Source organism: Oryctolagus cuniculus, chromosome 2 (genome assembly GCF_964237555.1).
Source record: "Oryctolagus cuniculus chromosome 2, mOryCun1.1, whole genome shotgun sequence".
Lineage (NCBI taxonomy): Eukaryota > Metazoa > Chordata > Mammalia > Lagomorpha > Leporidae > Oryctolagus > Oryctolagus cuniculus.
In genome coordinates this window covers 109,050,444-109,076,038 of record NC_091433.1, presented here as the reverse complement: position 1 = coordinate 109,076,038, position 25,595 = coordinate 109,050,444, and the positions used below count along the sequence as shown (strand labels likewise).

Here is a 25,595-nt window from a genome sequence, read left to right as displayed (position 1 = left end):
CAGTGCATTTTATGTATATTGGACTGTATGTTTTTCATACAGAACTGTAGAAATAATTTGAGATCAAGGATATCTTTTCACCAGAGCAATTTCTAACTACTTCAATAGGAGTTGTATAAACTAGCAATGTAAAATTATCTTATTCTAGATTTATAACTGAGAGGTTCTGAATGTGATCTGCCAATAATAGGGAGGTACTGTTCATTATTCATGCTTACTCTTGGGGTACAGCTCTTTAGAACTTTACCAAGCAGTAACTGTGTCTCCCCTCCTAGACACAACCCTCTCAATGCTTAAGCCCAGACTGCATACCTGTTCTCCAGCAGTGAGACATTTTCCAGAATCAGCAAATAACCAAGAGGGGAAGTGTTAGTCAATATTGTACTCACCTCCTTGGGTATATACGCTCCTTTGGATTCTGGCTCAGTAATGCCTTTCTTTGTTAGTAACTTACCATGGATTACTGCCTTCAGTTTTAATGTTAAATGACAGTCTTCATTATAGCACATTGGCAAACACATTGCATTTTTATGCATTTAAAATGTTGCTTTAATTAGCACACTTCCAATATTTTCCTTTTGCACTTTATTGCTTGATACTGGTCTATAATGTTCAATTTCATTCATTTTAAAATCTGTATTTACTTTTCTTAAAGAAAACACCGTTCATATAGAAGTAGAAGAAAATCCTGAAGAGGAAGAAGAGGATGAGGAGGAAGAGGAGGAGGAAGAAGAAAGTGAAGAAGAAGAGGAAGAGGAAGGAGAAAGTGAAGGCAGTGAAGGTGATGAGGAAGATGAAAAGCTATCAGATGAGAAAGATTCAGGGAAGACGTTAGATAAAAAGCCAAGTAAAGACATGAGCTCAGACTCTGAATATGACTCTGATGATGATCGAACTAAAGAAGAAAGAGCTTATGACAAAGCAAAACGTAGGATTGAGGTATTTATGTTTTCCTCCCACTTTTCTCCTTTCCTCCCAAATGCGTGGTCATTAGAACTGTGCTCTATAACTAAAGGCTTTGAGTATCACTGTTTATGTTTGTGTCTTGTCTAGTTTTTTTGTTTGTTTAAGATTCATTTTATTTATTTGAAAGGCTCAGTTATAGAGAGGCAGAGAGTGAGAGGTCTTCCATCCACTGGCTCACTCCCCAAATAGCTGCCACTGCTTGAGCTGGGCCGATCTGAAGTGAGGAACTTGGAGGTTTCTATGGGTCTCCCACGCAGGTACAGGGGCCCAAGGACTTAGGCCATCCTCCACTACCTTGCCAGGCCATAGTAGAGAGCTGGCTTGGAAGTAGAGCAGCTGGGAGTTGAACCTGCACCCATATGGGATGCCAGTACTGCAGGTGGTGGTTTTTACCCACTTCACCACAGCGCCAGCCCCCTTATATACATGTAGTTAGTTATTTATTTGAAAGTCAGTGTTACAGAGAAAGAGAGGCAGAGAGAGGTCTTCCATCTGCTAGTTCACTCCCCAGATGGCCATAAGCCAGGGTTGAGTTTGAGTAAAGCTAGGAACTAGGAACTTCATCTAGGTCTCCTACATGGATGGCAGAGGCCCAAACACTTGGACCATCTTCTGCTTTTTCCAGGCCATGAGCAGTAGTCTGGATTGGTAGTGCAGCAGCCAGGACTCAAGCTGCTGCCCCTACGGGATGCTGGTGTCAGAGGCGATGGCTTTACCTGCTTACATATTTTGCCTTAATTTCTCTTTTCTTACAGGCCCATGAACTTTTGAGGGAAACATTTTAATCTTTTGCTTCTCCTTTTTAAGGATATTCTTGTGGTTAAAAAGAAAAGGAAAGGCAAGGGTCAGGGGATGTAGGGCAAAGATGGATTCTTCAAGGTTGAGCAGCTTCCAATTAAGCTGAAGCCAGGAGCTTCATCCGGGTTTCCTACATGGGTAGCAAGAGCCCCAGTACTTGGGCCCTCTTCTTCTATATTTTCTAGGCCATAAGCAGGGAGCTGGATCAGGAGTGGAGCAACTGGAACACAAACATGATTTGGGGTGCCGGGATTGCAGGCGGGGGCTTTACCCACTGCACTACAACACCGGCCCCCTAAATTGTCATTAATACAGCATGAATAATAAACAGAGTTGCACAAATAGGGGTTTGTATACTTGTCTGTCACTGGTTCAGTCATAAAATTGTATGTAGAGGTAGAATTTCTGAGTCAGTGTCTCTATACCTCCTTGTAAATGCTAAAACGCTTTACCAAATATAGAAGAGATAGGCAGTTTATAATTAAATAAAATCTTAACTAAAAGCCGTATGTTCAGATTTGAGTTGTGCATACCGTAAGGTTCTTGTGCACTACATGGCAATAAAGTTCTGCTTTGTGGGCAGATAAGGCCTGTTTTGTGGTCAATATGAACATTTTACCTTTGACATTTGAAAAATAATTTTTGTTCTAATTTCAATGGAAAAATCTGATAACAAGTGCTAGAAATAAGGGAAAGGGCTCTTAGAAAAATGACATTGATGAAAATAGCTAATTTAAATGCCAGCTTTACTGTACTTGAATGATTGATAGCTTCATAGTAGAGCTGTGCTGGCTTGTGTTTTTATTTGGTCCTCAGGTAAATGCTACAAAGAAACGTGATTGAAGAAGGCTTTCTTATCATGACTGCTGTCCATGGACATGGTAGTGCCTTAGCAAGGCAGTAGATGTCATTGGATTTACTTAAGCTCAGGCTTAAACACTTTGCTCATTAGAGGTCTTGTGACATTTGTGCATTGGATAAAAGTATGAAATCATTTAAAAATCTTTACATTTAAGTAAAAATTTTTTCTTTCATGCAAACTTATCTCTCTTTATACAAGCCCCCACATATATTAGGGGTTATACTGTATGCTCTGGATGATATATTAATTTATTTCTATTTATTATTGTATTTCATTAAATTGGCTGCTTACAAAAATGTTCAGAAAGTTTGAGGTGACATTTCACAGCATTCTTATTTATATGTAGCAGTGCTACTCTGAAATCTGTTCTAATCAGATTTCTGCTTATTCAGAGGTGCTATGATGAGAATTGCAAACTTCTCATCGTAAAATGCAATTGCATGTAGTCAGTTAAGAATTTAGATGCAGATTGTGACATTGTCTTGCCAAGGCATAATAACTCAGAAGAAATGAGGAAAATGGGGGCTTGAGATAATAAGTTACTCTTCTGATTTTTTTTTTTTTCGTTTCTAGAAACGTCGGCTTGAACACAGTAAAAATGTAAATACAGAGAAACTAAGAGCTCCTGTTATCTGTGTACTTGGACATGTGGACACAGGAAAGACAAAAATTCTGGATAAAGTAAGAAAACACTGTGTATTATTCATTGATAAAACTTTAAAATAAGTAAAGGGTACTCTATTAAAGTTTTTTTTTTATTTTTATTTTTTATTTTTTTTTTTTGACAGGCAGAGTGGACAGTGAGAGAGAGAGACAGAGAGAAAGGTCTTCCTTTGCCGTTGGTTCACCCTCCAATGGCCGCCGCGGCCGGCGCGCTGCGGCCGGCGCACCGCGCTGATCCGATGGCAGGAGCCAGGAGCCAGGTGCTTTTCCTGGTCTCCCATGGGGTGCAGGGCCCAAGCACCTGGGCCATCCTCCACTGCACTCCCTAGCCACAGCAGAGGGCTGGCCTGGAAGAGGGGCAACCGGGACAGAATCCGGCGCCCCGACCGGGACTAGAACCCGGTGTGCCGGCGCCGCTAGGCGGAGGATTAGCCTAGTGAGCCGCGGCGCCGGCCTCTATTAAAGTTTTAAAAATTTCTAGCACTTAAAATTGTATATAGTAAATTAATTTCTAATTTTTTATTGTTTTTGTGTCTGTTTTTCCATGTCAAAAAATACCGGTGTGTATTTACTGTCTTCTAGCTCCGTCATACACATGTACAAGATGGTGAAGCAGGTGGGATCACACAGCAAATTGGGGCCACCAATGTTCCCCTAGAAGCTATTAATGAACAGACTAAGATGATTAAAAATGTAAGTACATTGTATTCTTTGTGTATTTTATTCTCTATTTCAGATACAACTAAAAGAAAAACTGCTATAACAGATCTCTGTGTTCACCATTCAGAAGTAACATGTCTACTCTTTGACCATATCTTTTCTTCTGAAGAAGCAGAGCACTGCATATGGTCGGAGTGCTCACGTTCCATTCCCTCCTTTTCTCTCTCAGAGGCAACCTCTGTTCTGAAGTGAAAGCTTGTCATTCTTCTCTGTATTTTAAGTTGCTACAGATGTTCATCTAAAAATTCTGTTCTCTCCCTAATTCTTGTTTCCTTCTGTGACATTAATTCCTTTTTATGTATCCCCTGTACTTTCTCTACTCGTTTGATGGTATTCAGCTTGTCTGTGCTCAGTGTGACGCAGTAGCAAATGTAGAGCATAATGAGTCATAGTAATGCCAACACCATATAAGGCAGACACCTTTCTTAGGGGATAGGACCTGGCCGGTTAACTTAGGACTTTCCATGGTTTCCTCCCCAGTCAAAACCCTCTTCTTTACCCACAAGTAACTTTTTTTTTTTTTTTAAAGATTTATTTATTTATTTCAAAGTCACAGTTACACAGAGAGAGAAAGAGAGAGGTCTTCCATCTGCTGGTGCACTCCCCAGTTGGCTGCCATGGCCAGTGCTGTGCCAGTCTGAAGCCAGAAGCCAGGGGCCCAACAACTTGGGCCATCTTCCACTGCTTTCCCAGCCCACAGCACAGAGAGCTGGATTGAGAGTAGAGCAGCCGTGACTGCTCCATATGGGCACCAGTCTCTGGACAACGGCTTTAGCAACTCTGCCACGGCGCCAGCCGTGATATTGGCTATATGTTAATCCATTTTCTAATTTTGCTGATAGTTCCATGTTTGCCCAGTTGGCTTCTGGTCTTTTTGACAAAATTTTATTAGTTCTAGTTTTTGAGTGCGTCCCTGATGTCTGGTGTAGCAGGGAGTCCCACACTCATTTGATAGAGAAATGCCCCAGACCCAACACTAAGCCTTATAAATTATTCCCAAGTTCCATTATCACTGAGCGGGCAGAAGTGGTGAATTTGGAATTGCTAAGCAATAAATTGAAAAACAGTGTTTATTATAACATGCAAGCATCTCCCTTTGGTCCTTAATGTCATGTTTGTAAATCTGCTTGTAAATAGTCTCTGACCTTGTCTCTCCTGTTTTTGTTTGTTTTGATTGTGATTGAGTTTTGTGAAGGTTATTTTCTGATGGATTTCTAAGGAAGGAATTATGGAAATAACATTCTTTTAGTTTTTAAATGTTGAAGGATGATTTTCTGGCCTTAAATAGAAAGACATTTGACCACATACAAAATTCTGATCCATAGTGCTCCTTAAGTATCTGTATCTTGACTTTCCCATTTCTTGTATAAAGTGCTAGGGTTAAATTTGATCTCAAGCCAGTCTTCTTTATCTTACGAGATGTATGGACTTTTTGCCTCTTGTTCATGGGTTCTGTGGGTTAATTTTCTAGTTATGTGGTATACTGTTTCTTTGTATACTTTTGAATTTTTTAGCATAGTTTTTGAATTATACCTTTCCAAATTTAAAATTTAGTATCATTGTGTTTTAAATAGTAATTCTGTGTGTTAGTCATTGGAGGCTTCATAACAGCTTACCCTACCAGTTTCTAGAGCTTGAAATTTTGTGTTATTTTAGGCCACAAAGAGCACGATAATTATTAGCCCTGTGTTAAAGTTCTCAGGATAACCTTTATGTGACAATCCTAATTATTGTTTGCCATTGAGACACTGAACTGTAATTGTGGTACTCAGTGCTTGTTGATTTAAGACCTCCAGAATGCAATTTTGAAGTATTTCGTATTTCAGTCATTTTGACATGGGTTACCAGATAAAACGTTACAGAATCGTTGAAGATTAGCAGAAAATATAGTTAAGCAGAATGATAAAGTTGTGTTTAAGTTGTGTTTATGTGAGATTTGTTGACAAGTACTACTTTTTAGTTTAAAAGGGAATGTCCAAGTGAGGTCTCTTGCAATGTTCTCATTCATTTATATACTTTAGGTTTGGAAAAGCAAGTGTTTATGACATTTGAATAAAGCAAAGTATACATTTATTCTTCAGCACTTTTGATCAGTGTGGAAATTCTCTTTCAAATATAATATTGTGATATTTTGGGGACAGTAAGAATTGGTTTGCACACTGGACCAGATAAGCTTTGCAGATACTGAGCACCACCTCTAGCATGTCAGGTTGTTTTTTTTTTTTGTTTGTTTGTTTTTTGTTTTTTTGTTTTTTTTTTTTTTTTTGACAGGCAGAGTGGACAGAGAGAGAGAAAGGTCTTCCTTTGCAATTGGTTCACCCTCCAATGGCCACCGCGGCCGGTGCACCGTGCTGATCCAATGGCAGGAGCCAGGTGCTTCTCCTGGTCTCCCATGCAGGTGCAGGGCCCAAGCACTTGGGCCATCCTCCACTGCACTCCCGGGCCACAGCAGAGAGCTGGCCTGGAAGAGGGGCAACCGGGACAGAATCCGGCGCCCCAACCGGGACTAGAACCTGGTGTGCCGGCGCCGCAAGGCGGAGGATTAGCCTAGTGAGCCGCAGCGCCGGCTAGCATGTCAGGTTTTTACAGTTAATCTCAGGTGACTGCTGAGATTATTTATATCATTATTTAAGCTAAATAATATGCTCAAATTCAGACCATACCATAGTTTATAACTTTAATAGTGGGGATAGTTTTTCATTTCATTTTTCTCTGTAAAACTTATAAATGAATGAAGATATTAACTGTTAAGCTTTGTTGGTTAACTCACTTCTTTATTTGGCAAAGGAAGATGTGTTAAATTTTCATTTAAGTAGATTTGTTAAAGAAGCTCTCATTGTTATGGACACCTTCAGCTTTACCCTTTTCCCCACTGTCTTTAGTTTGATAGAGAGAATGTACGGATTCCAGGAATGCTGATTATTGATACTCCTGGGCATGAATCTTTCAGGTAAGACTGATTTGAGTCTTTTGTCTTCCGACTGCTTGGAATCATTAAGTACAGTGGAGTGATTAACCTTTGAGTAGTTATTTATTTACTGGAAAGTCAGTTACACAGAGAGAGAAGGAGAAGCAGAGAGAGGTCGGCCTCTATCTACTGGTTCACTCCCCAGATGGCTGCAGTGGTTGGAGCTGTGCCTATCCAGAGCCAGGGCTTCTTCCGAGTCTCCCATGTGGGTGCAGGGGCCCAAGCACTTGGACCGTCTTCTGCTATCCCAGGCCACAGCAGAGAGCTGGATCAGAAGTAGAGCAGCTGTTCTCGAATTGGTGTCCATATGGGATGCCAGCACTGCAGGCAGCGGCTTTACCTGCTACACCATAGCGCCAGCTCCAGAAACTTTCTTTAACACAAAAAATTTAGTTTATAAAATTGACAGCAATATTAATTTCTGGAATTAACTCATTCTAAAAGATACCAAGTCAGATTATAAGACAAGCATTTGACAAGTTAAGGGCTAATGGGACTTGTAAAATTTAGCATGTATATAGTTGGCCATCTGTATCCACAGATTATGCATAAATTGATTCAACCAAAAGCAAATTAAGAATACTTTTACAGGCGCCGTGGCTCACTAGGGTAGTCTCCGCCTGTGGCGCCGGCACCCCGGGTTCTAGTTCCGGTTGTGGCGCCGGATTCTGTCCCGATTGCTCCTTTTCCAGTCCAGCTCTCTGCTGTCTCCCGGGAAGGCAGTGGAGGATGGCCCAAGTGCTTGGGCCCCTGCACCTGCATGGGAGACCAGGAGGAAGCGCCTGGCTCCTGTCTTTGGATCGGTGCAGCGCACCGGCCATAGTGGCCATTTGGGGGGTGAACCAATGGAAGGAAGACCTTTCTTTCTCTCTCACTGTCTAACTCTGCATGTCAAAAAAAAATTTTTTTTACAAAACTTGTTTCTGGCATGGGCATGAGATAATGGCTTCAGTGCTCGAGTCTGTGCCACCCACGTGGGAGACCCAAATGTAGCTCCAGACTTTGGCCTGTCCTAGCCCCAGCTGTGTGGGCATTTAGGGAATGAACCAGCAGATGGACAATCTCCCCCTCTCCCTTCTTCTCTTGCCCCTCACCTCTCTCTCCCTTCCTCTTTCTACGTTTCAGATTTTCAAATAAATAAAAAATTGAATAAAAATAAATGGAAAAAAAAGGCACTGAACATGCTGAGAAATTTTTTCTTTTTACTAAACAAAGTTCAACAGACATTTATATAACATGTACATTGTATTAGGTACTATGAATAATCAGAGATGATTAAAATATTCAAGAGGGTGGTGTTTTCAGGCTATCTGTAAATACCAGAGTACTCGCAAAAGTTTGTAGAAAATAAGAGATACTTATTTTAGTGCAATAATTTTGATGTCCATGCATGTAAGTGCTAATGAGAATGTTGGTGGGAAATCTATATTTGAAAAGCTATGCAAAATATGTGCTACTGTATGTCAGGGACTTGAGCAACCATAGATTTTGGTGTCCTTGAAGGAGGGAGGGAATAGATCCAATCCCCAATGGATACTGAAAGATAGCTATTTTATTCTTTTTGTCTAGGTTTTATGAAGGAATTGTTTATTTTAATGTAAGAAATTTTTCAGTATTTTTTAATTTTACATCTCTTTCCTCTTTTCAACAGTAATCTGAGAAATAGAGGAAGCTCTCTTTGTGATATTGCCATTTTAGTTGTTGATATTATGCATGGTTTGGAGCCCCAGACAATTGAATCTATCAACCTTCTCAAATCTAAAAAATGTCCCTTCATTGTTGCACTCAATAAGGTAAGCACTTCCTCTCAGAATTTAATTGCAAAAGCATGCTTCGTAATTTTTTGTCATTAAATGTAGTATAACTAGCATAGGAAAATGGACTCTATACCAAGTATACATTTAATGTGTTTTGACAAATTTATATATTATTTAACCATTACTATTCAGAAAATAGATCACTCCATATTCCCAGAAAGTTGCCATGCTCCCATGCACAGTGTCTGATGTATTCCCAGGTAAACACTGATCTTTTTGTGACTGCACACTATTTTTGCCATTTCAGTTTCTTAAATGGAATCATAGTGTGTCATGTTTTGAGTCTGATTTTTTGTTGTTTCTTGTGTTATTATACCTTCATTAATGTTGTTGCATATATCGTAGGTTGTTCCTTTTTATTCTGAGTAGTTCATTATTCAGTGGTGGGGAACCTTTTTTCTGCCAAGGGCCACTTGAATATTTATAGCATCATTCATGAGCCATATAAAATTATCAACCTAAAAATTAGCCTGCTATAGATGTATTGAATTTTGAGTGCTACCTGTGCTTGTATTGGCAGGGCCAGACCAAATAATTTCACATGCCTTATAAGGCCAGCAGGCTGAGCATTCCCCACCCTTGAAATCATACCATACTTTGTTTGTCTATTGAAGAACATTTGGGTTGATTTCATTTTCAGATTATTTGTTAATAAGTTGAATGTATAAATTTCTATACAAATATTTGTATACGCATTTGTTTTTGCTTCCTTTGAGTAAAAGCTTATGAATAGTATTGCTGCATCATGTGGTATGTGTAATGTTTAGCTTGATGAGAAACAACAAATTTTTCCAGAGACTATTTTTTACGTTTTCATCAGCATTATGTAAGAGATCCGCTTTCAGGGACAGGCTTGCAGTTTTGGAGGTTATGTCAGTGCCTCACGTGCTCGCATCCCCTTCCCATCCTACTTCAAGTCTTTGCTACTGTGCTTCCAGTCTAGCTCCCTGCTAGTGTATACTCTGGGAGGCAGCAGATGGTGGTTCAGTACTGAGTCCGTGCCACCCCTGTGGAACACCCTGATGAGTTCAGGGCTCCTGGCTTCAACTGGTCCAGCCCTGCTTGTTACTGGCTTTTGGGGAGTGAACCAGAGGATGGATGGTCTCTGTCACGTATGTCTTTGTATCTTTGAATGAAATGAAAATAAGTTTGTTTGTTTGTTTTTTTAAATAGTCCAGGTCCTGGATGACATTTGTCTTTAGACATATTGTCTTCTAATAGACATATTGTACTTTTTTTATTTTTTGCTTTGGTTTCCATTTCCATTGTGGCTAATTGCATTAGTCATGCGGTAATACACTAATGCTTATGGAGATGACAGCATCTCTCTTTGAAGAGTCCATTGAAAATCTTTTGTTCTTTATTGGTTTGTTTGTTGATTTTTGAGTTTTTTTTTAATACATGAGGGCTTCAAAAAGTTTATGGATATGTACATTATCTTTTCTAGATTATTTGTTTATTTGAAAGGCAGAGTTAAGAAATAAAGAAACAGATCTTCCATCAACTGGTTCACTCCCCAAATGGCCAAAAACAGCTGGGGCTGGGCTAGGCCAAAGCCAGGAGCTTTGAATTCCAACCAGGTATCCCTCGTTGGTAGCATGGGCCCAAGCAGTTGGACCATCTTCTGCTTCTTTCCCAAACATGAACAAGGAGCTGGATTGTAAGCAAAGCAACTGAGACACCAACCAGCACCCGTCCTATATAGATGCCACTGTTATGTAGGCAGCAGCTTAACCCTGTGCACCACAATATCAGCCCCCACATTATCTTTTTTTGTTTTAAAGGTCTATGTATTTATTTAAAAGCTAAAGTTATAGAGATTCTATCTGTTGATTTATTACCCAATTGGCTGCAACGGCCAGGGCTGGGCCAGGCTGAAGCCAGGAGCTGCGAGCTTCTTCCAGGTCTCCCATGTGGGTGCAGGGTTCAAGAACTTGGGTAATTGTTTTGAAGTGTTTGCTAAAGATTAATTGACCATATATGTCTGTTCGTAGCATTTATCTTTTGTTTCATTGATTTTTTTTTTTTTTTTTAAGAATTATGTATTTATTGGGCTAGCACTGTGGCGTAGCAGTAAAGCCACTGGCATCTTGTATGGGCACTTGCTCAAGTCCCAGTTCCTCCACTTGGGATCCAGTGCCATACTGGTGGCCTGGGAAAGTGGGAGGATGCCCAAGTGCTTGGGCCCCTGCACCCACGTGTGAGACTTTGAGGAAGCTCCTGGCTCCTGACTTTGGAAAAGCTAAGTTCAGCTGTTGTAGCCATTTGCAGAATGAACCAGCAGATGGAAGAGCTCCCTTTTTCTCTTTTTCCACCCCCAACTCTCCTTCTTCCTCTGTAACCCTGCCTTTCAAGTAAATAAGTCTTTTTATTTAATTTTTAAACGATTTATTTATTTGAAAGTCAGAAATTATTCCCAGGGCATTAGCAGAGAGCTGGATTGGATGTAAAGCAGCCAGGTCTTGTACCAATGCCCATGTGGGATGCTGGCGTCACAAACAGCAACTTTACCTGCTGTGCCCCAGTGCCAGCCCCAATCCTCACTCTTGTCAAGTATTCACGAGACTGCATTGGAATTCTGACAACATTTTAATGGCCGTAGGATAATTTCTAGGATCTCATCTTTTACAAATAACAGCCCCTTGTGAACTTGTTGAAGGCTAACAGGTAGCTGGGTACCTCAGCAAGTTCCAATTTAAGAGAAGGTACAGTGGAGCTTTAGTTAGGTACAAAAAATATCTGAGTAAATCACATCCAGTATACATGAGGTATACATTAGGAATTTTCTGGAACTATTGATGTTAAATTTTAAATGTTCCTAAATTTTTTAGAAATGAAAACCCTTATGAAAACCCTTTTCCAGATTGATAGGTTATATGATTGGAAAAAGAGTCCTGACTCTGATGTGGCTGCTACTTTAAAGAAGCAGAAAAAGAATACAAAAGATGAATTTGAGGAGCGAGCGAAGGCTATTATTGTTGAATTTGCCCAGCAGGTAAGAAAGCTTTCCCTCCTCATGAAGGGCCTGTTTCATAGAATAGTTTTTTATTACATTATCTCTACAATGCAGTCAACATCTTCTCTAATACCAGTTCGGTTCCTCTGTTAACAAGATAGTGTTTTTATTTTTCCTTCATCCCTTTTTCCTCTTTAGTATCATAAAACTCTTTCGTAGATGAGTCTTTGTAGTCTGAATGTTCTAATGTAAAAAACTGAGTTGCGTAGAAACCACTTTTCTGTAATGTAATTAATGCCTACAGAATAAACATAACTGTTTCTAGAGTGTTTTTGCTTTTAGTCAGGCCTCCTCCAGGTGCCTCCTGTGATAGCTTGCCATTGTAGAATGATTTTTGCTTCCAGGGTTTGAACGCTGCTTTGTTTTATGAGAATAAGGATCCCCGTACTTTTGTGTCCTTGGTACCTACCTCTGCACATACTGGTGATGGCATGGGAAGTCTCATCTACCTTCTTGTTGAGTTAACTCAGACCATGTTGAGCAAGAGGCTTGCGCACTGTGAAGAGCTGAGAGCACAGGTGATGGAGGTAATGGTCAGCTTTTCAGCGTATTGCCCTCTTTTTTTTTTTTTTTTTAATAGAGAATTCATTGGATGCTCCAGTATTTACCACCTACACATTTAATGAACATGTGTGATGCACTGTATATTTTTTCTCTCCTGTCTGTCAGGTTAAAGCTCTTCCTGGAATGGGCACCACTATAGATGTCATACTGATTAATGGCCGTTTGAAGGAAGGAGATACCATCATTGTTCCTGGAGTAGAAGGACCCATTGTAACTCAGATTCGAGGCCTCTTGTTACCACCTCCTATGAAGGAATTACGAGTGAAGGTGAGCCAGGGTGGGAAGTGTGACACATAGGAGCTTTGGGTGCTTACAAATTCTGCTGAGGTGGTTTTTTCCTTTGAGAGTTGCTTGGCTTAATGCACAATGCACAGATCCCTCAGTCTCTGTTTCCCTTCAGTCACCCTAATAGACAGGGCCCATCTATCAGAATGGAAATAAATTTATTTCAGTGCAAAAAAATTTTGAAATCCAAGCATAATTTTGGCATCATATGCATTTTCTGTGACATTTTTGAATACCCTTTGTCGTTACTTACTAGACAAGGTCATTCCTAAAAATTGAACACATTGTTTTGGTTCTGCAGTGCTAACTGATTTTTTTCATTACCTTTTTAAAATTATTAAATATAGGTCGGCGCTGCGGCTCAATAGGCTAATGCTCCGCCTGTGGCGCCGGCACACCAGGTTCTAGTCCCGGTCAGGGCGCCGGATTCTGTCCCGGTTGCCCCTCTTCCAGGCCAGCTCTCTGCTGTGGCCCAGGAGTGCAGTGGAGGAGGGCCCAAGTGCTTGGGCCCTGCACCCGCATGGGAGACCAGGAGAAGCACCTGGCTCCTGGCTTCGGATCAGCGCAGTGTGCCGGCCGCAGCGCGTGGACCACAGCGGCCATTGGACGGTGAACCAACAGTAAAGGAAGACCTTTCTCTCTCTCTACTTTGCCTGTCAGAAAAAAAAGGGGGGGGGGGATTATTAAATATAACGTTCATACTTAAAAACTGCACAAAATATAAGAAAAGCTTAATCTTTAAGAAGCAACCAGATGAAGAATCAGAATATTGCCTCTTAGTGCTTCTCCCTGAGCATTATCAAAGTTGCATTTTTATGATAGTAACTAATATTATAGTTTGAGCACCTGAGGGCATTAAAAACATTTTGTGAACTTTATGTAAATGGAGTTATTCTCAGTGTTTATAAGGATACTTGAACAAGTTTGTGAGAAAAAAGTGTTTGTGTTAGTGCAGTATATTTGAAATTTATGTAAACTTTTTCATAGTTTACATTTTTCATGAGGTTTTTAAAAGTTTATTTATCTGAAAAACAAATTTTTCATCTGCTGGTTCACTTCTCAGATAGGTGCAATAGCCAGTACTGGGCCAGGCCAATGTCAGGAACTTCATCCGGGTCTCCCATGTGGGTGCTCGGGATCCAAACACTTGGACCTTCTCCTGCTGCTTTTTCTAGGCCATTAGCAGGGAGCTGGATTGGAAGCGGAGCAGCCTAGACTTGAACCAGCGCCCGTTTGGGATGCTGGCAACACAGATTTTGGCTTACCCGCTGCACCACAACACTTGATCCCTCCATGAACGTTTAAATATTTATTTGAGAGGCAGAAAGAGATGGACAGTGAGCTGCCATCTGCTGATTTATTCCCCCGCATACCTACAATATCCTGGGCTGCCGTGCAGCTAAAGCTAGGAGCTAGGAACCGGGTGACTTGAGCCACTACCACCCCTCTCTCCCGGTTTACATTGGTAGAAAATTGGAGTCAGGCGCTAACAATCAAACCCAGGTACTCCAGTATGGGATCTAAGTGTCCTGACCATTAGGTAGATGCCTGCTCCTGCGCAGACTTCCAAGTATCCTCATATCTGGCTCCTTCCAAACACATTTAAGATTTTTGTTCCATTTCGTGAATACATGATGATTTATCTATTACCCTGCTTATGGAAAAGTATTTTTTTATTTCTACTACTGATGTTGCTGCTGTGACATTCTTTTATTACATCCTACTGCATTTGTGTCCGTTTCTCAGGGTGTAGACTTCAGGTGAAAGTAAGTCCTCATTCGTGGATAGTTCCAGGTGTACTTTCTATGACCATACTCTTATCCACAGTGGGTGAAACAACTTAGATTCCAAACTGCAAGATTTTACTTTATATTATTTTATATCCTAATCAGCTCTATTTAATGCCATCAGATGTAAGTTTTCCCATTCTGGTGGGTACATACATAGCTCATTGGCTATCAGTTTCCATTACCTGTTTTTTTTTTAAAGATTTATTTATTTGGAAGTCCAAGTTACACAGAGAGAGAAGGAGGGGCAGAGAGTGAGAGGTCTCTCATCTGTTGGTTCACTCCCCAGTTGGCCACAATGTCCAGAGCTGGGCTGATCCAAAGCCTGGAGCTTCTTCCAGATCTCCCACGTGAGCACAGGGGCCCAAGAACTTGGGCCATCTTATACTGATTTCTAAGGCAGTAACAGAGCTGGATCTGAAGTGGAGCAGCCGTGACTTGAACCAGCGTCCATATGGGGGTGCTGGCACTGCAGGTGGCAGCTTTACCTACTAAGCCGCAGTGCTGGCCCCTCCTGATTGTTAATGTTTGGCATTACTTTGCCATTCATTTCGTCCTCTACAAAATGCTCAGTTTTCTTCTGCATTGCCTTTCTTACAGATACATGGGAGTTGTTAATATTCAAGACAAGAGTATGTTGTGTATGTATTATACTAACCTGCTACTGACAATACTTTGTTTTTGAAATTCATTTGAGTCGGGAAGGTTAACTCCCATCCATTGGTTCACTCACTAAATGTACACAAAGGGCAGGCCTGGGCTAGATACACAGTTTAGGTCTCCCATGTGAGTGGCAGGAACCATTGCTGCTTCCCAGTATCTACATTAGCAGGAAGCTAGAATCGCGAACAGAACGGAGTACAGAATGTGCGGACTCCAGTATGGGTCACAGGTGTCTTAAGGGCTAGGCCAAAAAGCCACCTCAGGATTTTGTTAATTTTAATGTTGAATTTATCTGTCTTTTACTTCATGGTGATAGCTATTTGTGTCTAATTAAGAAATAAGTCCTAACTCCAAGGCCATGAAGATTCTCTCAAGTCATCTCCTACTACTAACCATTTTTCAGGCAAAAGGTAACGAAAGTTTTTCTCTCTGTAGAACCAGTATGAAAAGCATAAAGAAGTAGAAGCGGCTCAGGGAGTAAAAATTCTTGGAAAAGACCTGGAGAAAACATTGGCTGGCTTACCTCTCCTTGTGGCCTATAAGGAAGATGAAATTCCTGTTCTTAAAGTAAGTTGCTTCTCCAGAACTGTTCGCGCTCTGCTGTGTGTCGGCAGGGAATGTGCTAGGGATGCGGACTAAAATGGGAGCTCTGGTCTCTGTGAAGCTTGCAGTCTGCTGCTTAGCAGACTTGGTGCTTTTACATTACTGGAAGTTTGTAATATGAATTGGCATCAATAATGGTTATATACACTAGAATGCTGAAATTCAAGTATGAGTTGAGAGCTCCTATGAAGTTGCTTATTTATATTCTATTTTAGATATCCTATTATGTAGACAGGACTAAATAAAATTTTATTCTTACTAGGGGGTCATTTCAAAGCCCGTTTGCTCCTTCTTAGGAGCAGTTGGCTCCTGTCCAATGTAGTATCACAAAAGCAGACTTCATTCACTTGGCCAGGAGAAAATGTAGGCCGGCGCCGCGGCTCACTAGGCTAATCCTCCGCCTTGCGGCGCCGGCACACCGGGTTCTAGTCCCGGTCGGGGCGACGGATTCTGTCCCGGTTGCCCCTCTTCCAGGGCAGCTCTCTGCTGTGGCCAGGGAGTACAGTGGAGGATGGCCCAAGTGCTTGGGCCCTGCACCCCATGGGAGACCAGGATAAGTACCTGGCTCCTGCCTTCGGATCAGCGCGGTGCGCCAGACGCGGTGGCCATTGGAGGGTGAACCAACGGCAAAGGAGGACCTTTCTCTCTGTCTCTGTCACTGTCCACTCTGCCTGTTAAAAAAAAAAAAAAAAACACACACAGCATGTGGCCCGTGCAGGCCCTGGCTGTCTTTATTCTTTAAGCTGTATCAGGGACTCAGCCATCTCAGAGCCAGCGAAAACAGAGCAGACCTCTTTGCCTGGTCCTGACTTTGCAGTGGATTTGGGTGTCATGCTGGCATTCTTGTTGTACTTCTTTCTGGTCAAAATATCTTCTCCGTCTCCAGAGGAACAGTGATGGGAGAAAGAGCTGGTGGTGAGATTAGGGCATTTTATAGTTAAAACTGTCGCTCCCCCTCTTCGTGGAGGAACGACACTAAACCCTGCCTAGGCTTCATATCCGAGTCACGGCACCATTATGTCGCTCCCCGTCTTCGTGGAGGAACGACACAGGACCCTGCGCTGTTCTTTCGTCTGCTCGGCCCTCCCCGGGTTTGCTGCTGGTTCTTCCCGGGTTGGCTACCGTCCCTTCCACCTCCGTGGAAGGGCGGTTCCCCCTGCCACTTTCCCCACTTCCGTGGGGGAGCGGCACACCGCCGGCCGGCTCTCTCGGGGGCTGCTCAGGTGTTCCTTCAGATAGATGTTCCTCCTAGATGTTCCTTGTGCATGTTGTCTCTCTCCTCCTGTATAGTCCTCTTCCGCCAATCCCAACTCGGCTGCCCACACGCCGAGTACGCTGCTCTCCTCCAATCAGGAGCAGGATCAGCTCCTGGAGGTCATCACTCAAGTTGGCAAGAGGCAGCTGCGTAGAAGCTGTTTTCTTCTCTCCCAGCGCCATATTGTGGGAGAGCAGATGCATAGAATAAGTCTTAATTCCAGTAACTTAGTCTAGTCCGGGTTGCTCCCCACAAAAACAGTCAAGCACAGCTTTGGGGCTATCACTACATTTGTGTGGTACTCCTACTGGGTGTTTGTTTCTGCCCACCCCATCTCCCATAGTTATCAAATGGAGCAGCGGTTAAATCTGTTATACAACCAGTAAACCCAAGACAGAAGGAGGTGAAGAACAGCAAGAATATGGCCCCAGGATCTCCTGTACAGTGTAGTTGTTACACAGGTCTTGCTTTCTCTAAGCCTAAGTTCTGTATCTTCAGATGAGTGCCTAACCAAAAAGAGCAACCATTTAATTCTAGGCTGCTGGGATAGGTAACCTTGTCAAATCTGATTGCATTTCAAGGATGAACTGATCCATGAATTAAAGCAGACACTAAATGCTATCAAATTAGAGGAAAAAGGAGTTTACGTCCAGGCATCTACACTGGGTTCTCTGGAAGCTCTACTTGAGTTTCTCAAGACATCAGAAGTGCCCGTAAGTAGCTGTACTCTGCTCCACAAGTCAATATTGGTCATAGTTTGGGGTAGTGCTACTATTAGCAGGTACATCCAGAAGCCCCTCTTTTTCAGTATGCAGGAATTAACATTGGTCCAGTCCATAAGAAGGATGTTATGAAGGCTTCAGTGATGTTGGAACACGATCCACAGTAAGTTCCCCTCCTGCTCAGAGGCTTTCGTGTTGCTTACCTGTTAACCATTCCTTTGTGGTACACTGTTTATTGAATGATCCTTGGTGTGTGTGTGTGTGTTTTTTTTTCCAGGTATGCAGTAATTTTGGCCTTTGATGTGAGAATTGAACGGGATGCACAAGAAATGGCTGATAGTTTAGGAGTTAGAATCTTTAGTGCAGAAATTATTTATCATTTATTTGATGCCTTTACAAAATACAGACAAGACTACAAGAAACAGAAACAAGAAGAATTTAAGTAAGTTAGTCTTTTATTTACATTGTATCTTGGAAATGAAATTAAGTAGTACTAGATAAGAGGGAGGGGTATGTGCAACAAAAGTGTGGCAACTGCTCACTCACCGGACATGGTATGTTGTAAACCAGGAATTCACACTGGCAACATTCCAGTAGCGTTTCAACAAGTCCTCTCTGTTTACTAAAATTGAATTTGGGAGCTTAGGTCTCATTGCTGGGTTAGCAGTTGTTAAATTTGGGGACTTCACCTTTCTGGAGTTGCTTATCTGGCATTGTAACAGAACTAGACTGGGGAGAATGAGGAAGCAGAGTGCTTGTGCTGGGGAGAGAGCCATTCTGCTGAGGCATGCCAAGGACTTTCAGTGCTGACACTGTGGCGAGCGCCGGAGGGGAAGGTGGCAGGAACCTGTACCAGGTTTCCTCCTGGAGGTTTGGGGCTCTCTTGCCTTGAAAGAGACAACTGATAAATGGGTAAGTAGGCAAAGGACTCGGGAAGAGAAATAAAGCAGGAAAGGCAGAGCGGTGGCGATGAGGGGACTGTACCACAGAGGTGTGTCCCAGTGTCCAGGCTAACAGCACCGTGAGGCAGGACTGGGTTCTGAGCTGGAAGGCCACATGGATGAGGCAGAGCAGCAAACTGGGGACGGAGAAGTTGGCAGGCCCGTATCACATAGGACCCTGTGTGGGCCTTAGGGAAGCCTTGGGCTTTTTCTCTGAGTTGTGCTAGATGCCATTGGCAAGGTTGTTGTGGTCAGCGTGAAACTGGTTGTGTTGTGAGGACCATGAGTTGTCAAGGAGTCAGTGACAGGTGTCTGTCAGGAGGCTCTGTAGTCAGACAGAAGATGGTCAGGTTTCAGACTGGACTGCCCAGAGTAAATGAGGGCTGAGTTTGGGGCACTGAATGGGAAATACTGAGATTCAGATTGTGATAGCATGATTTAGATGATGAGATCTGAAGGAAGTTGGAACACATGGGGTTTGAAGACTTCGATAAAGAGGTAAAGCACTTTAAGCATATGTTGGATAAATTAACCGCATTGTTGTCTTGGGATCAACATTCTGGGAACATGGTGAAGACTTGAATGGACAGACTTGACTCAACGTGCCAAATGACATGTCAGGAGCCACCTGGGTTTTAAGTCCCAGTGTGTGGCTGCAAAGTATATCATGTGGTCAGGGGCCAGGCTCAGTATTTGAGTCCGGGCAAAAGTGCCCCTGGGGTATGGCTCCTTTTCCACCCGAGACTCGGAGAGAGTATAAATAAAAGATGTGGGAAGTACGACAGGAATGGGGCCATGGGCTGCAGCCTCTGAGGAAAGCTGCTTCCAAATAACAGGAGAAACCCTGTTTATTTTCATGCTTCAACAGTTGTGTAAGGATAAGTTTAGAAGTTCCTGCTTTGTTTCTTCCTTACAGGCACATAGCAGTATTTCCTTGCAAGATGAAAATCCTCCCTCAGTACATTTTCAATTCTCGAGACCCAATAGTGATGGGGGTGACTGTGGAAGCAGGGCAGGTAAAACAAGGGACACCCATGTGCGTCCCAAGCAAAAACGTAAGTTGCAGTTAATTTAAAACTTGTTATTTCTGAAAGCAGAAAATGAGAATCCCAGAGTGCTGGTAACAGAGCTTTGCGCCTGTAGTTCACAGTGCTGTGTTCCATATTGAGTTGCTATCTACCTTTTTATATATTTATTTTTGCTTGAAAGAGTTAGAGAGGTAGAGACAAGGGATGAGAAAGAGGTCTTCCATCTGCTGGTCACTCCCCTCATGGCTGCAATGGCCAGAGTGGAGTGGATCCAAAGCCAGGAGCTCCTTCTGAGGCTCCAGTGTGGGTGCAGGGACCATGTTCCGTTGCTATCCCAGGCATATCAGCAGGGAGCCGGATCAGAAGAACAGCAGCTGGGACTGAAGCTGGTGCCCATATGGGATGCCAGCTGCTGCAGGCCAGGGCTCTAACCCCTTCTGCCACAGCGCTGTCCCTGCTATCTACTCTTTTTTTTTTTTTTTTTTTTTTTTGACAGGCAGAGTGGCAGTGAGAGAGACAGAGAAAGGTCTTCCTTTTGCCGTTGGTTCATCCTCCAATGGCCGCCGCGGCTGGTGCGCTGCGGCCGGCGCACCACGCTGATCCGAAGGCAGGAGCCAGGTGCTTATCCTGGTCCTCCTATGGGGTGCCGGCGCCGCAAGGGGCAGAGGATTAGCCTAGTGAGCCGCAGCGCCAGGCCCTGCTATCTACTCTTAACGTCTTACAGTTATTACCGTGATAGAGAAAAAGCGTAACAACAAGCAGAGCTTGTCACCCTCTGTAACTTGTACTTTGGTACTGCTGTCAATCAGTGTTCATTCTTAGCACCTCATCTCATGTTTCAGTTACTGAGGGTCATAAGATACTTTGAATTATTGCCTTTTTTTTTTAAGATTTAAAACTTTGAAGACAGCAAAAATTTTAAAGTATGATGAGTGTCTGTATCTTGGCTTTATACCCACATACCCAAGAAAAATTCACTTCACTTCTGTGGTATTCTGTCATTTCCAGTTCTCAGTCACATTCCCCCGCTTGCTCCAAGGATGTTTTTGCTCTCAACATGCATTGTGTTGGGCTGTTAACCCTATCACTTGTGAAGAGTCTAACCCAGATGTTTTGAAAACTGTTGCTCCATTTGGATTTGTCTGATCACCCCGGCCTGTATCTAGTCAGGAGTTATTAGACAGGAGCCTCTTGCATAGCACCAACCTTAATTTCCTGGGGAAGTTGCTCTTCCATTAGAATCTCTCCGTCTTTTTCCCATTTATAATTACAAGTAGCCTCTGGGTACTCAACCTGTTTTTCAGAACTTCATCCCAGTGGTCTCTTTGCCTAAGTTACTACATAAATGGTTACAAAATTGTGTACCCTCGTCCCAGCAACTGCTCTAGTAACCATCCTGTATACTCAGTCTGTCATGGTAGTCTGTGCCCTTCTTTCTGATAATTATCCACTTGGTCCCGTTTTTAAGGGGGGCCTATAGCACCTGGAACGTTTTCTTCCTTTTCTGACTCAGTGAGATGCTCCAGGCTCACCTAACTCTTCCCTGTCCCAGATCTGGTTTCCTTAGTGGGACACAACCCTTCAAAAGTGTCCACTTATTAACCACATCAGTAGACCAAGCTCTAGGGTATTGTCGGCAGTGATTTTTTAGTGTGTGGCTTTGGCCTCCAACGTCAAAACAGACTCTTCATGTTCTCCCTCTTCCTGTCCTGTCGCTCCACATGGCGGCCAGGCGCTTTACCAAAACTGCATAGTTCCTTGGCTGCCTTGCAGACTTCACGGCCTGCTTCAGGCTCCTTCCTTAGAACCTGTATGTCGGCTTTTTGCTCATGAGATTCGTCACACAAAATGACACTGGGTCAGTACCATGGCCCTAACTATTTACAGCACATTAATGATGGCCATTGGCCCTTATGACTCTTGGGAAAGGTATAGTTTGGGCTGGTAGGCAGCCCTAGTTTACCAATGCGAAAATTAAAGTGTGGAGATGGTGAGTGATAAATGCAGGATCTTGATGCCAAAGCTTCAAAAGTAGGGTCCTTTGTTTCCATTCTTTAAGCTGCTTAGTCATGGCACCTGTGAGGGGTGCGAATTCCTCAGCATGCATTGCACTCTTTCTTATTTTACAGTTTGTTGACATTGGAATAGTAACAAGTATTGAAGTAAACCATAAACAAGTAGATGTTGCAAAGAAAGGACAAGAAGTCTGTGTCAAAATAGAACCTATCCCCGGGGAATCTCCCAAGATGTTTGGGAGACACTTTGAAGCTACAGACATTCTTGTCAGTAAGGTGAGTACTGCAGCACCCACAGCGAGGCAAGTCCCTGTTGTCTGGTTGTCACCTATTCCTAGCATACGGAGTGGGCTGCGTTTGGGCTTGTGGGATAGGCTCCTTCATTTGGTTCAGTCAGTAGCATGGTTCATCTTTGCTGAGAAAAGGTGTTTGCTGCATGGGGCGGCACTATCAGAGAATGCCAGGGCTTCCAGGTCTGTCTGGTGCTGAATTCTCCTTTAGCACTGCATTGGGTAGCCTGATAATGAGCAGTGTCTGGGGCCACCGAATTTCTCTGGTGTGTGTGTTACTTTGTTCACCCTATTTGTGCCTCTGGCGTTCTAGATCAGCCGGCAGTCCATTGATGCACTCAAAGACTGGTTCAGAGATGAAATGCAGAAGAGTGATTGGCAGCTTATTGTGGAGCTGAAGAAAGTTTTTGAAATCATCTAATTTTTCCACGTGGGGCAGAAATTGGAGTAAACGCAATATTCTGTTGTAATATCATCAAGACAAAAAAATGGAACAGATGTATCTGAACATGGACAGACTGGTATGGAAGGAAAAAAAAAATAGGTGTATAAAATGTTTTCCATGAGAAACCAAGAAACTTACACTGGTTTGACAGTGGTCAATTACATGTCCCCACAGTTCCAATGTGCCTGTTCCCACACCCCCTCCTTGCCCTACCCTACTTGGCTGCTGTTTTAAAGTTTGCCCTTCCCCAAATTTGGATTTTTATTACAAATCTAAAGCTCTTTCACTTTTATACTGATTAAATCAGTACTGCAGTATTTGATTAACCAAGCTTCTGCAGATTTTGTGATTCTTGGGACTTTTTTGATGTAAGAAATACTACTTTACTGTGGGAGGATTATGCATAAATAATTTTCTTTCTGGCCTCCTTCTGCCATATGCTCTTAGGAAGTTTTTAAAATAGAAAATTAGGCATTCTGGTATTTCTATCTGCTTTTGTGTGAAACCATGGTGTAAAAGTGTAGCTGGCTGCTTTTTACTGCTTGTATAGTCCTGAGCGTCCACTGTAATCAGAGTTCCAAACCACCAATAAAGAAAACAGACATTGACCAGTGAGCTCTGGTAGGCTTCCATGACAGCGTAGCTGCTCATCTCCTCAGGACCAGCCTGGTCACCGAGCAGAACTCGGATACTGCCAGCACATGACAACAGCAGGGATTCTCTAGTCAGACGAGCAGCAGCGACAGGGCTTCACTTGTTGCTCTGGATATTAGTGCTTGAGCTCCTGTGGTCTGACTGTAGCTAAGTTTGGTTTTCCTGAAGAAAGTGGTTTTTGCAAGGAAGATACTGCATAAAATTACAAACTGTATTTTATGTCAAGGTCCAATCGAGGCAGAGGTGAACACCACCCCCAAACTATCTGGGACATACCCAGAAGTGGGCGGGGTGCTCTAGTTAGAAAAAACTGTGAACTTCTTCACGAGAGAAGTAAAGGGGATTTCCTCCTCATGCTCTTGGTTCATGCTCGGAGACAGTGGCTGCGAAGCTTTACCCTTTCTGGGACCTCTCAGGAATTTCAAAGCTTAGCACGGAGCCTGCAACGTTCTGGCCTGGCGACTTTTCAGCCTTTAGTATAGTAAACAGTAGTTGCTTCCTAGAGTTGAGTTTTTAAGGATTCACAAAAAGGAGCCTGTACAAAATATACATACAGTTCTTTATTAAACAACTGTAAACACTTCACTGTAAAAATCCATAAAACTTTATAAACAAACGTTTTGTAAATAGAATCTATGCTACAGTAAAAGAATTAACACCATTATTTACATGCAATACGGACAGATTTGGCACTTTTTGAAAAGAAACGTACAAAACACTTGTTTAAAAAGAAATTTAAAATTATAAAAAAACTCAGAGCATCACTACCATGCACTTTGCAAATACCTCACAAGCACTTATGGCACAGCTAGCGGAGAGCCCCAGGCTCCCTGGCAATATTTATGTGACTTTTAATGTGCTTCCATAAGTCTGTTGTAAAACCACCTGAACGTTGTCAAGAATAAAGTCAAACGCCATATTCCAAACCGATTCCACTGACTGCTGCATCAACCTGAAGGTGGGAGGAGAAGCAGGTGAGGACGGAGCCCGGCAAGGATCAGTTCAGCCCACCTCCAGCACTGCACTATCTAACCTCCCCTGCCCCAACACCAGAAAACAGTATTTCCTACAGTTCTAGCCCCATGGCTGTAATACACCTTCATTTTCTGACTTTAATACATTTCCTTCTTTAGAATTCAAAAAGGATTTTGAATGTTTAAAACTTGCTCAGTATCTGTTGTGACATGCTATTCCCGGGGACAGAAGTGCTGAGGAAATGTACCTTTTCATGTATTTTATAACTAGATCGAGTTTTTCCAAATCTTTTTCCTCTATTAGATCGGTACAGTATTTCACGACTTGCAGGATGTCTTCTTCCATTGGATCTAGGGAGAGGGAAAAGCCTCAAATGAGGACCAGTTGTATCTTTCTGTAGGAGAGGGGCAGAGAGCTGAGGGCTGAAGGAAAACTGCATTTCTATAACCAGAGCTCTAAGTAACTTTTCAAAGCCCCAGAATTTAAAATATTGGGAGTAGCCGGTTACAGAAACAGGACCACTACACTTCTGTCTTGGGCCATCTAACCCAGGACAAGCCAACCTGAAATGGTGGTTATCCATTCTTTGAGCAAGTTCTTCACATCGCTGAATTCCACAGCTCCAGCTAGATTGGGTGCTGGGGGTCTCCCGCTGCTGCGTGACTCGGGCTGCAGACTGGAAGGGCCCGGCCCATCTGACGTGGAAGCAGCATGTTCCTATTAGGAAAACAAAGGACGGAAGTGCTACAGTTAGGCACTGCTTCAGGTACATTAAGGGCTGATAAAGGTCAAAGTGAAAGGAGCAGTAAACATTACCGGGAGTTTCTCAGCAGGTCCCTCATGCTTTAGAAACCCATCAATTAGCTTCTGGGGACTCACACAGGCCCCTGGCAGCGGTGCTGCAGGACTGTTGAGCTTGTTTTTCAAAGGACTCTGGATCTTCTTGTGGGGACTGATGGGGTTTTTTTTCTTGCTTCTCTTCTTTTCCCTAACTGCTGCTGGCTTTAAGTGAAGTAAAGGGTTCTTTGGCACTGGAAGAAGATGGATGTAAGATCCTCAATAAAGTCAATCTGGATAGTTCCATGGGTCTCTCTCCTCCTTCCAAACACATCCCCATGCCTCCTCCTCCTCTACCCCAACTCAGACCCACAATGTTTTTTCTGTGGAAGTTCATCAAGTAATTAGAATAGGGCCTGCTAAACTACAAGATCAAGGAATGTTATTTTTATTTAGTTGAAAGGCAAAGTTAGGGGGAGAGAGGGGCTGCTCTAGCATAGTGAGCTAATAAGCCTCTGCCTGCACTGCCAGCATCCCATGTGGGCATCAGTTTCAGTCCAGCTCTCTGCTATGGCCTCGGAAAGGGAAAGAAGGTGGCCTAAGTGCTTGGGCCCCTACACCTGTGTGGGAGACCTGGAAGAGACTCCTGGCTTCAGACTGGCTCAGCTCTGGCCGTTGCAGCCATTTGGAGTGACCCAGCAGATGGAAGACGATTCTTATTTGAGAGGTAGAGTTAGAGTTAATGAGATGACATCCTCCATCTCCAGTTCACTTCCCAAAT

The 25,595-nt window shown here is 42.9% G+C and overlaps 2 protein-coding genes across 21 annotated transcripts in view; one reads left to right on the top strand and one right to left on the bottom strand.

Moving 5' to 3' along the window:
* EIF5B (eukaryotic translation initiation factor 5B) overlaps window positions 1-25,118 on the top strand; it is a 60,535-nt gene extending 35,417 nt beyond the window's left edge. Inside the window, exons 10-24 of the mRNA XM_051842650.2 lie at window positions 656-939; window positions 3,200-3,307; window positions 3,872-3,982; window positions 6,892-6,959; window positions 8,629-8,770; window positions 11,658-11,789; window positions 12,155-12,337; window positions 12,480-12,641; window positions 15,545-15,676; window positions 17,549-17,680; window positions 17,776-17,852; window positions 17,967-18,131; window positions 19,547-19,685; window positions 21,788-21,949; window positions 22,277-25,118. Of these exons, the coding sequence (XP_051698610.1) occupies window positions 656-939; window positions 3,200-3,307; window positions 3,872-3,982; window positions 6,892-6,959; window positions 8,629-8,770; window positions 11,658-11,789; window positions 12,155-12,337; window positions 12,480-12,641; window positions 15,545-15,676; window positions 17,549-17,680; window positions 17,776-17,852; window positions 17,967-18,131; window positions 19,547-19,685; window positions 21,788-21,949; window positions 22,277-22,384 (2,105 nt within the window). The 3' untranslated portion in view covers window positions 22,385-25,118. The remainder of the gene's footprint in view (window positions 1-655; window positions 940-3,199; window positions 3,308-3,871; window positions 3,983-6,891; window positions 6,960-8,628; window positions 8,771-11,657; window positions 11,790-12,154; window positions 12,338-12,479; window positions 12,642-15,544; window positions 15,677-17,548; window positions 17,681-17,775; window positions 17,853-17,966; window positions 18,132-19,546; window positions 19,686-21,787; window positions 21,950-22,276) is intronic.
* Window positions 23,605-25,595, bottom strand: part of REV1 (REV1 DNA directed polymerase) — a 94,267-nt gene continuing 92,276 nt past the window's right edge. For all 20 annotated transcript variants that reach the window (XM_008253431.4, XM_070068726.1, XM_070068727.1 and 17 more), the window contains 4 exons: window positions 24,854-25,068; window positions 24,601-24,754; window positions 24,285-24,387; window positions 23,605-24,014 (listed from right to left, as the gene is read on the bottom strand). In XM_008253431.4, coding sequence (XP_008251653.2) covers window positions 23,903-24,014; window positions 24,285-24,387; window positions 24,601-24,754; window positions 24,854-25,068 — 584 coding nt within the window. In that variant the 3' untranslated portion in view covers window positions 23,605-23,902. The remainder of the gene's footprint in view (window positions 24,015-24,284; window positions 24,388-24,600; window positions 24,755-24,853; window positions 25,069-25,595) is intronic.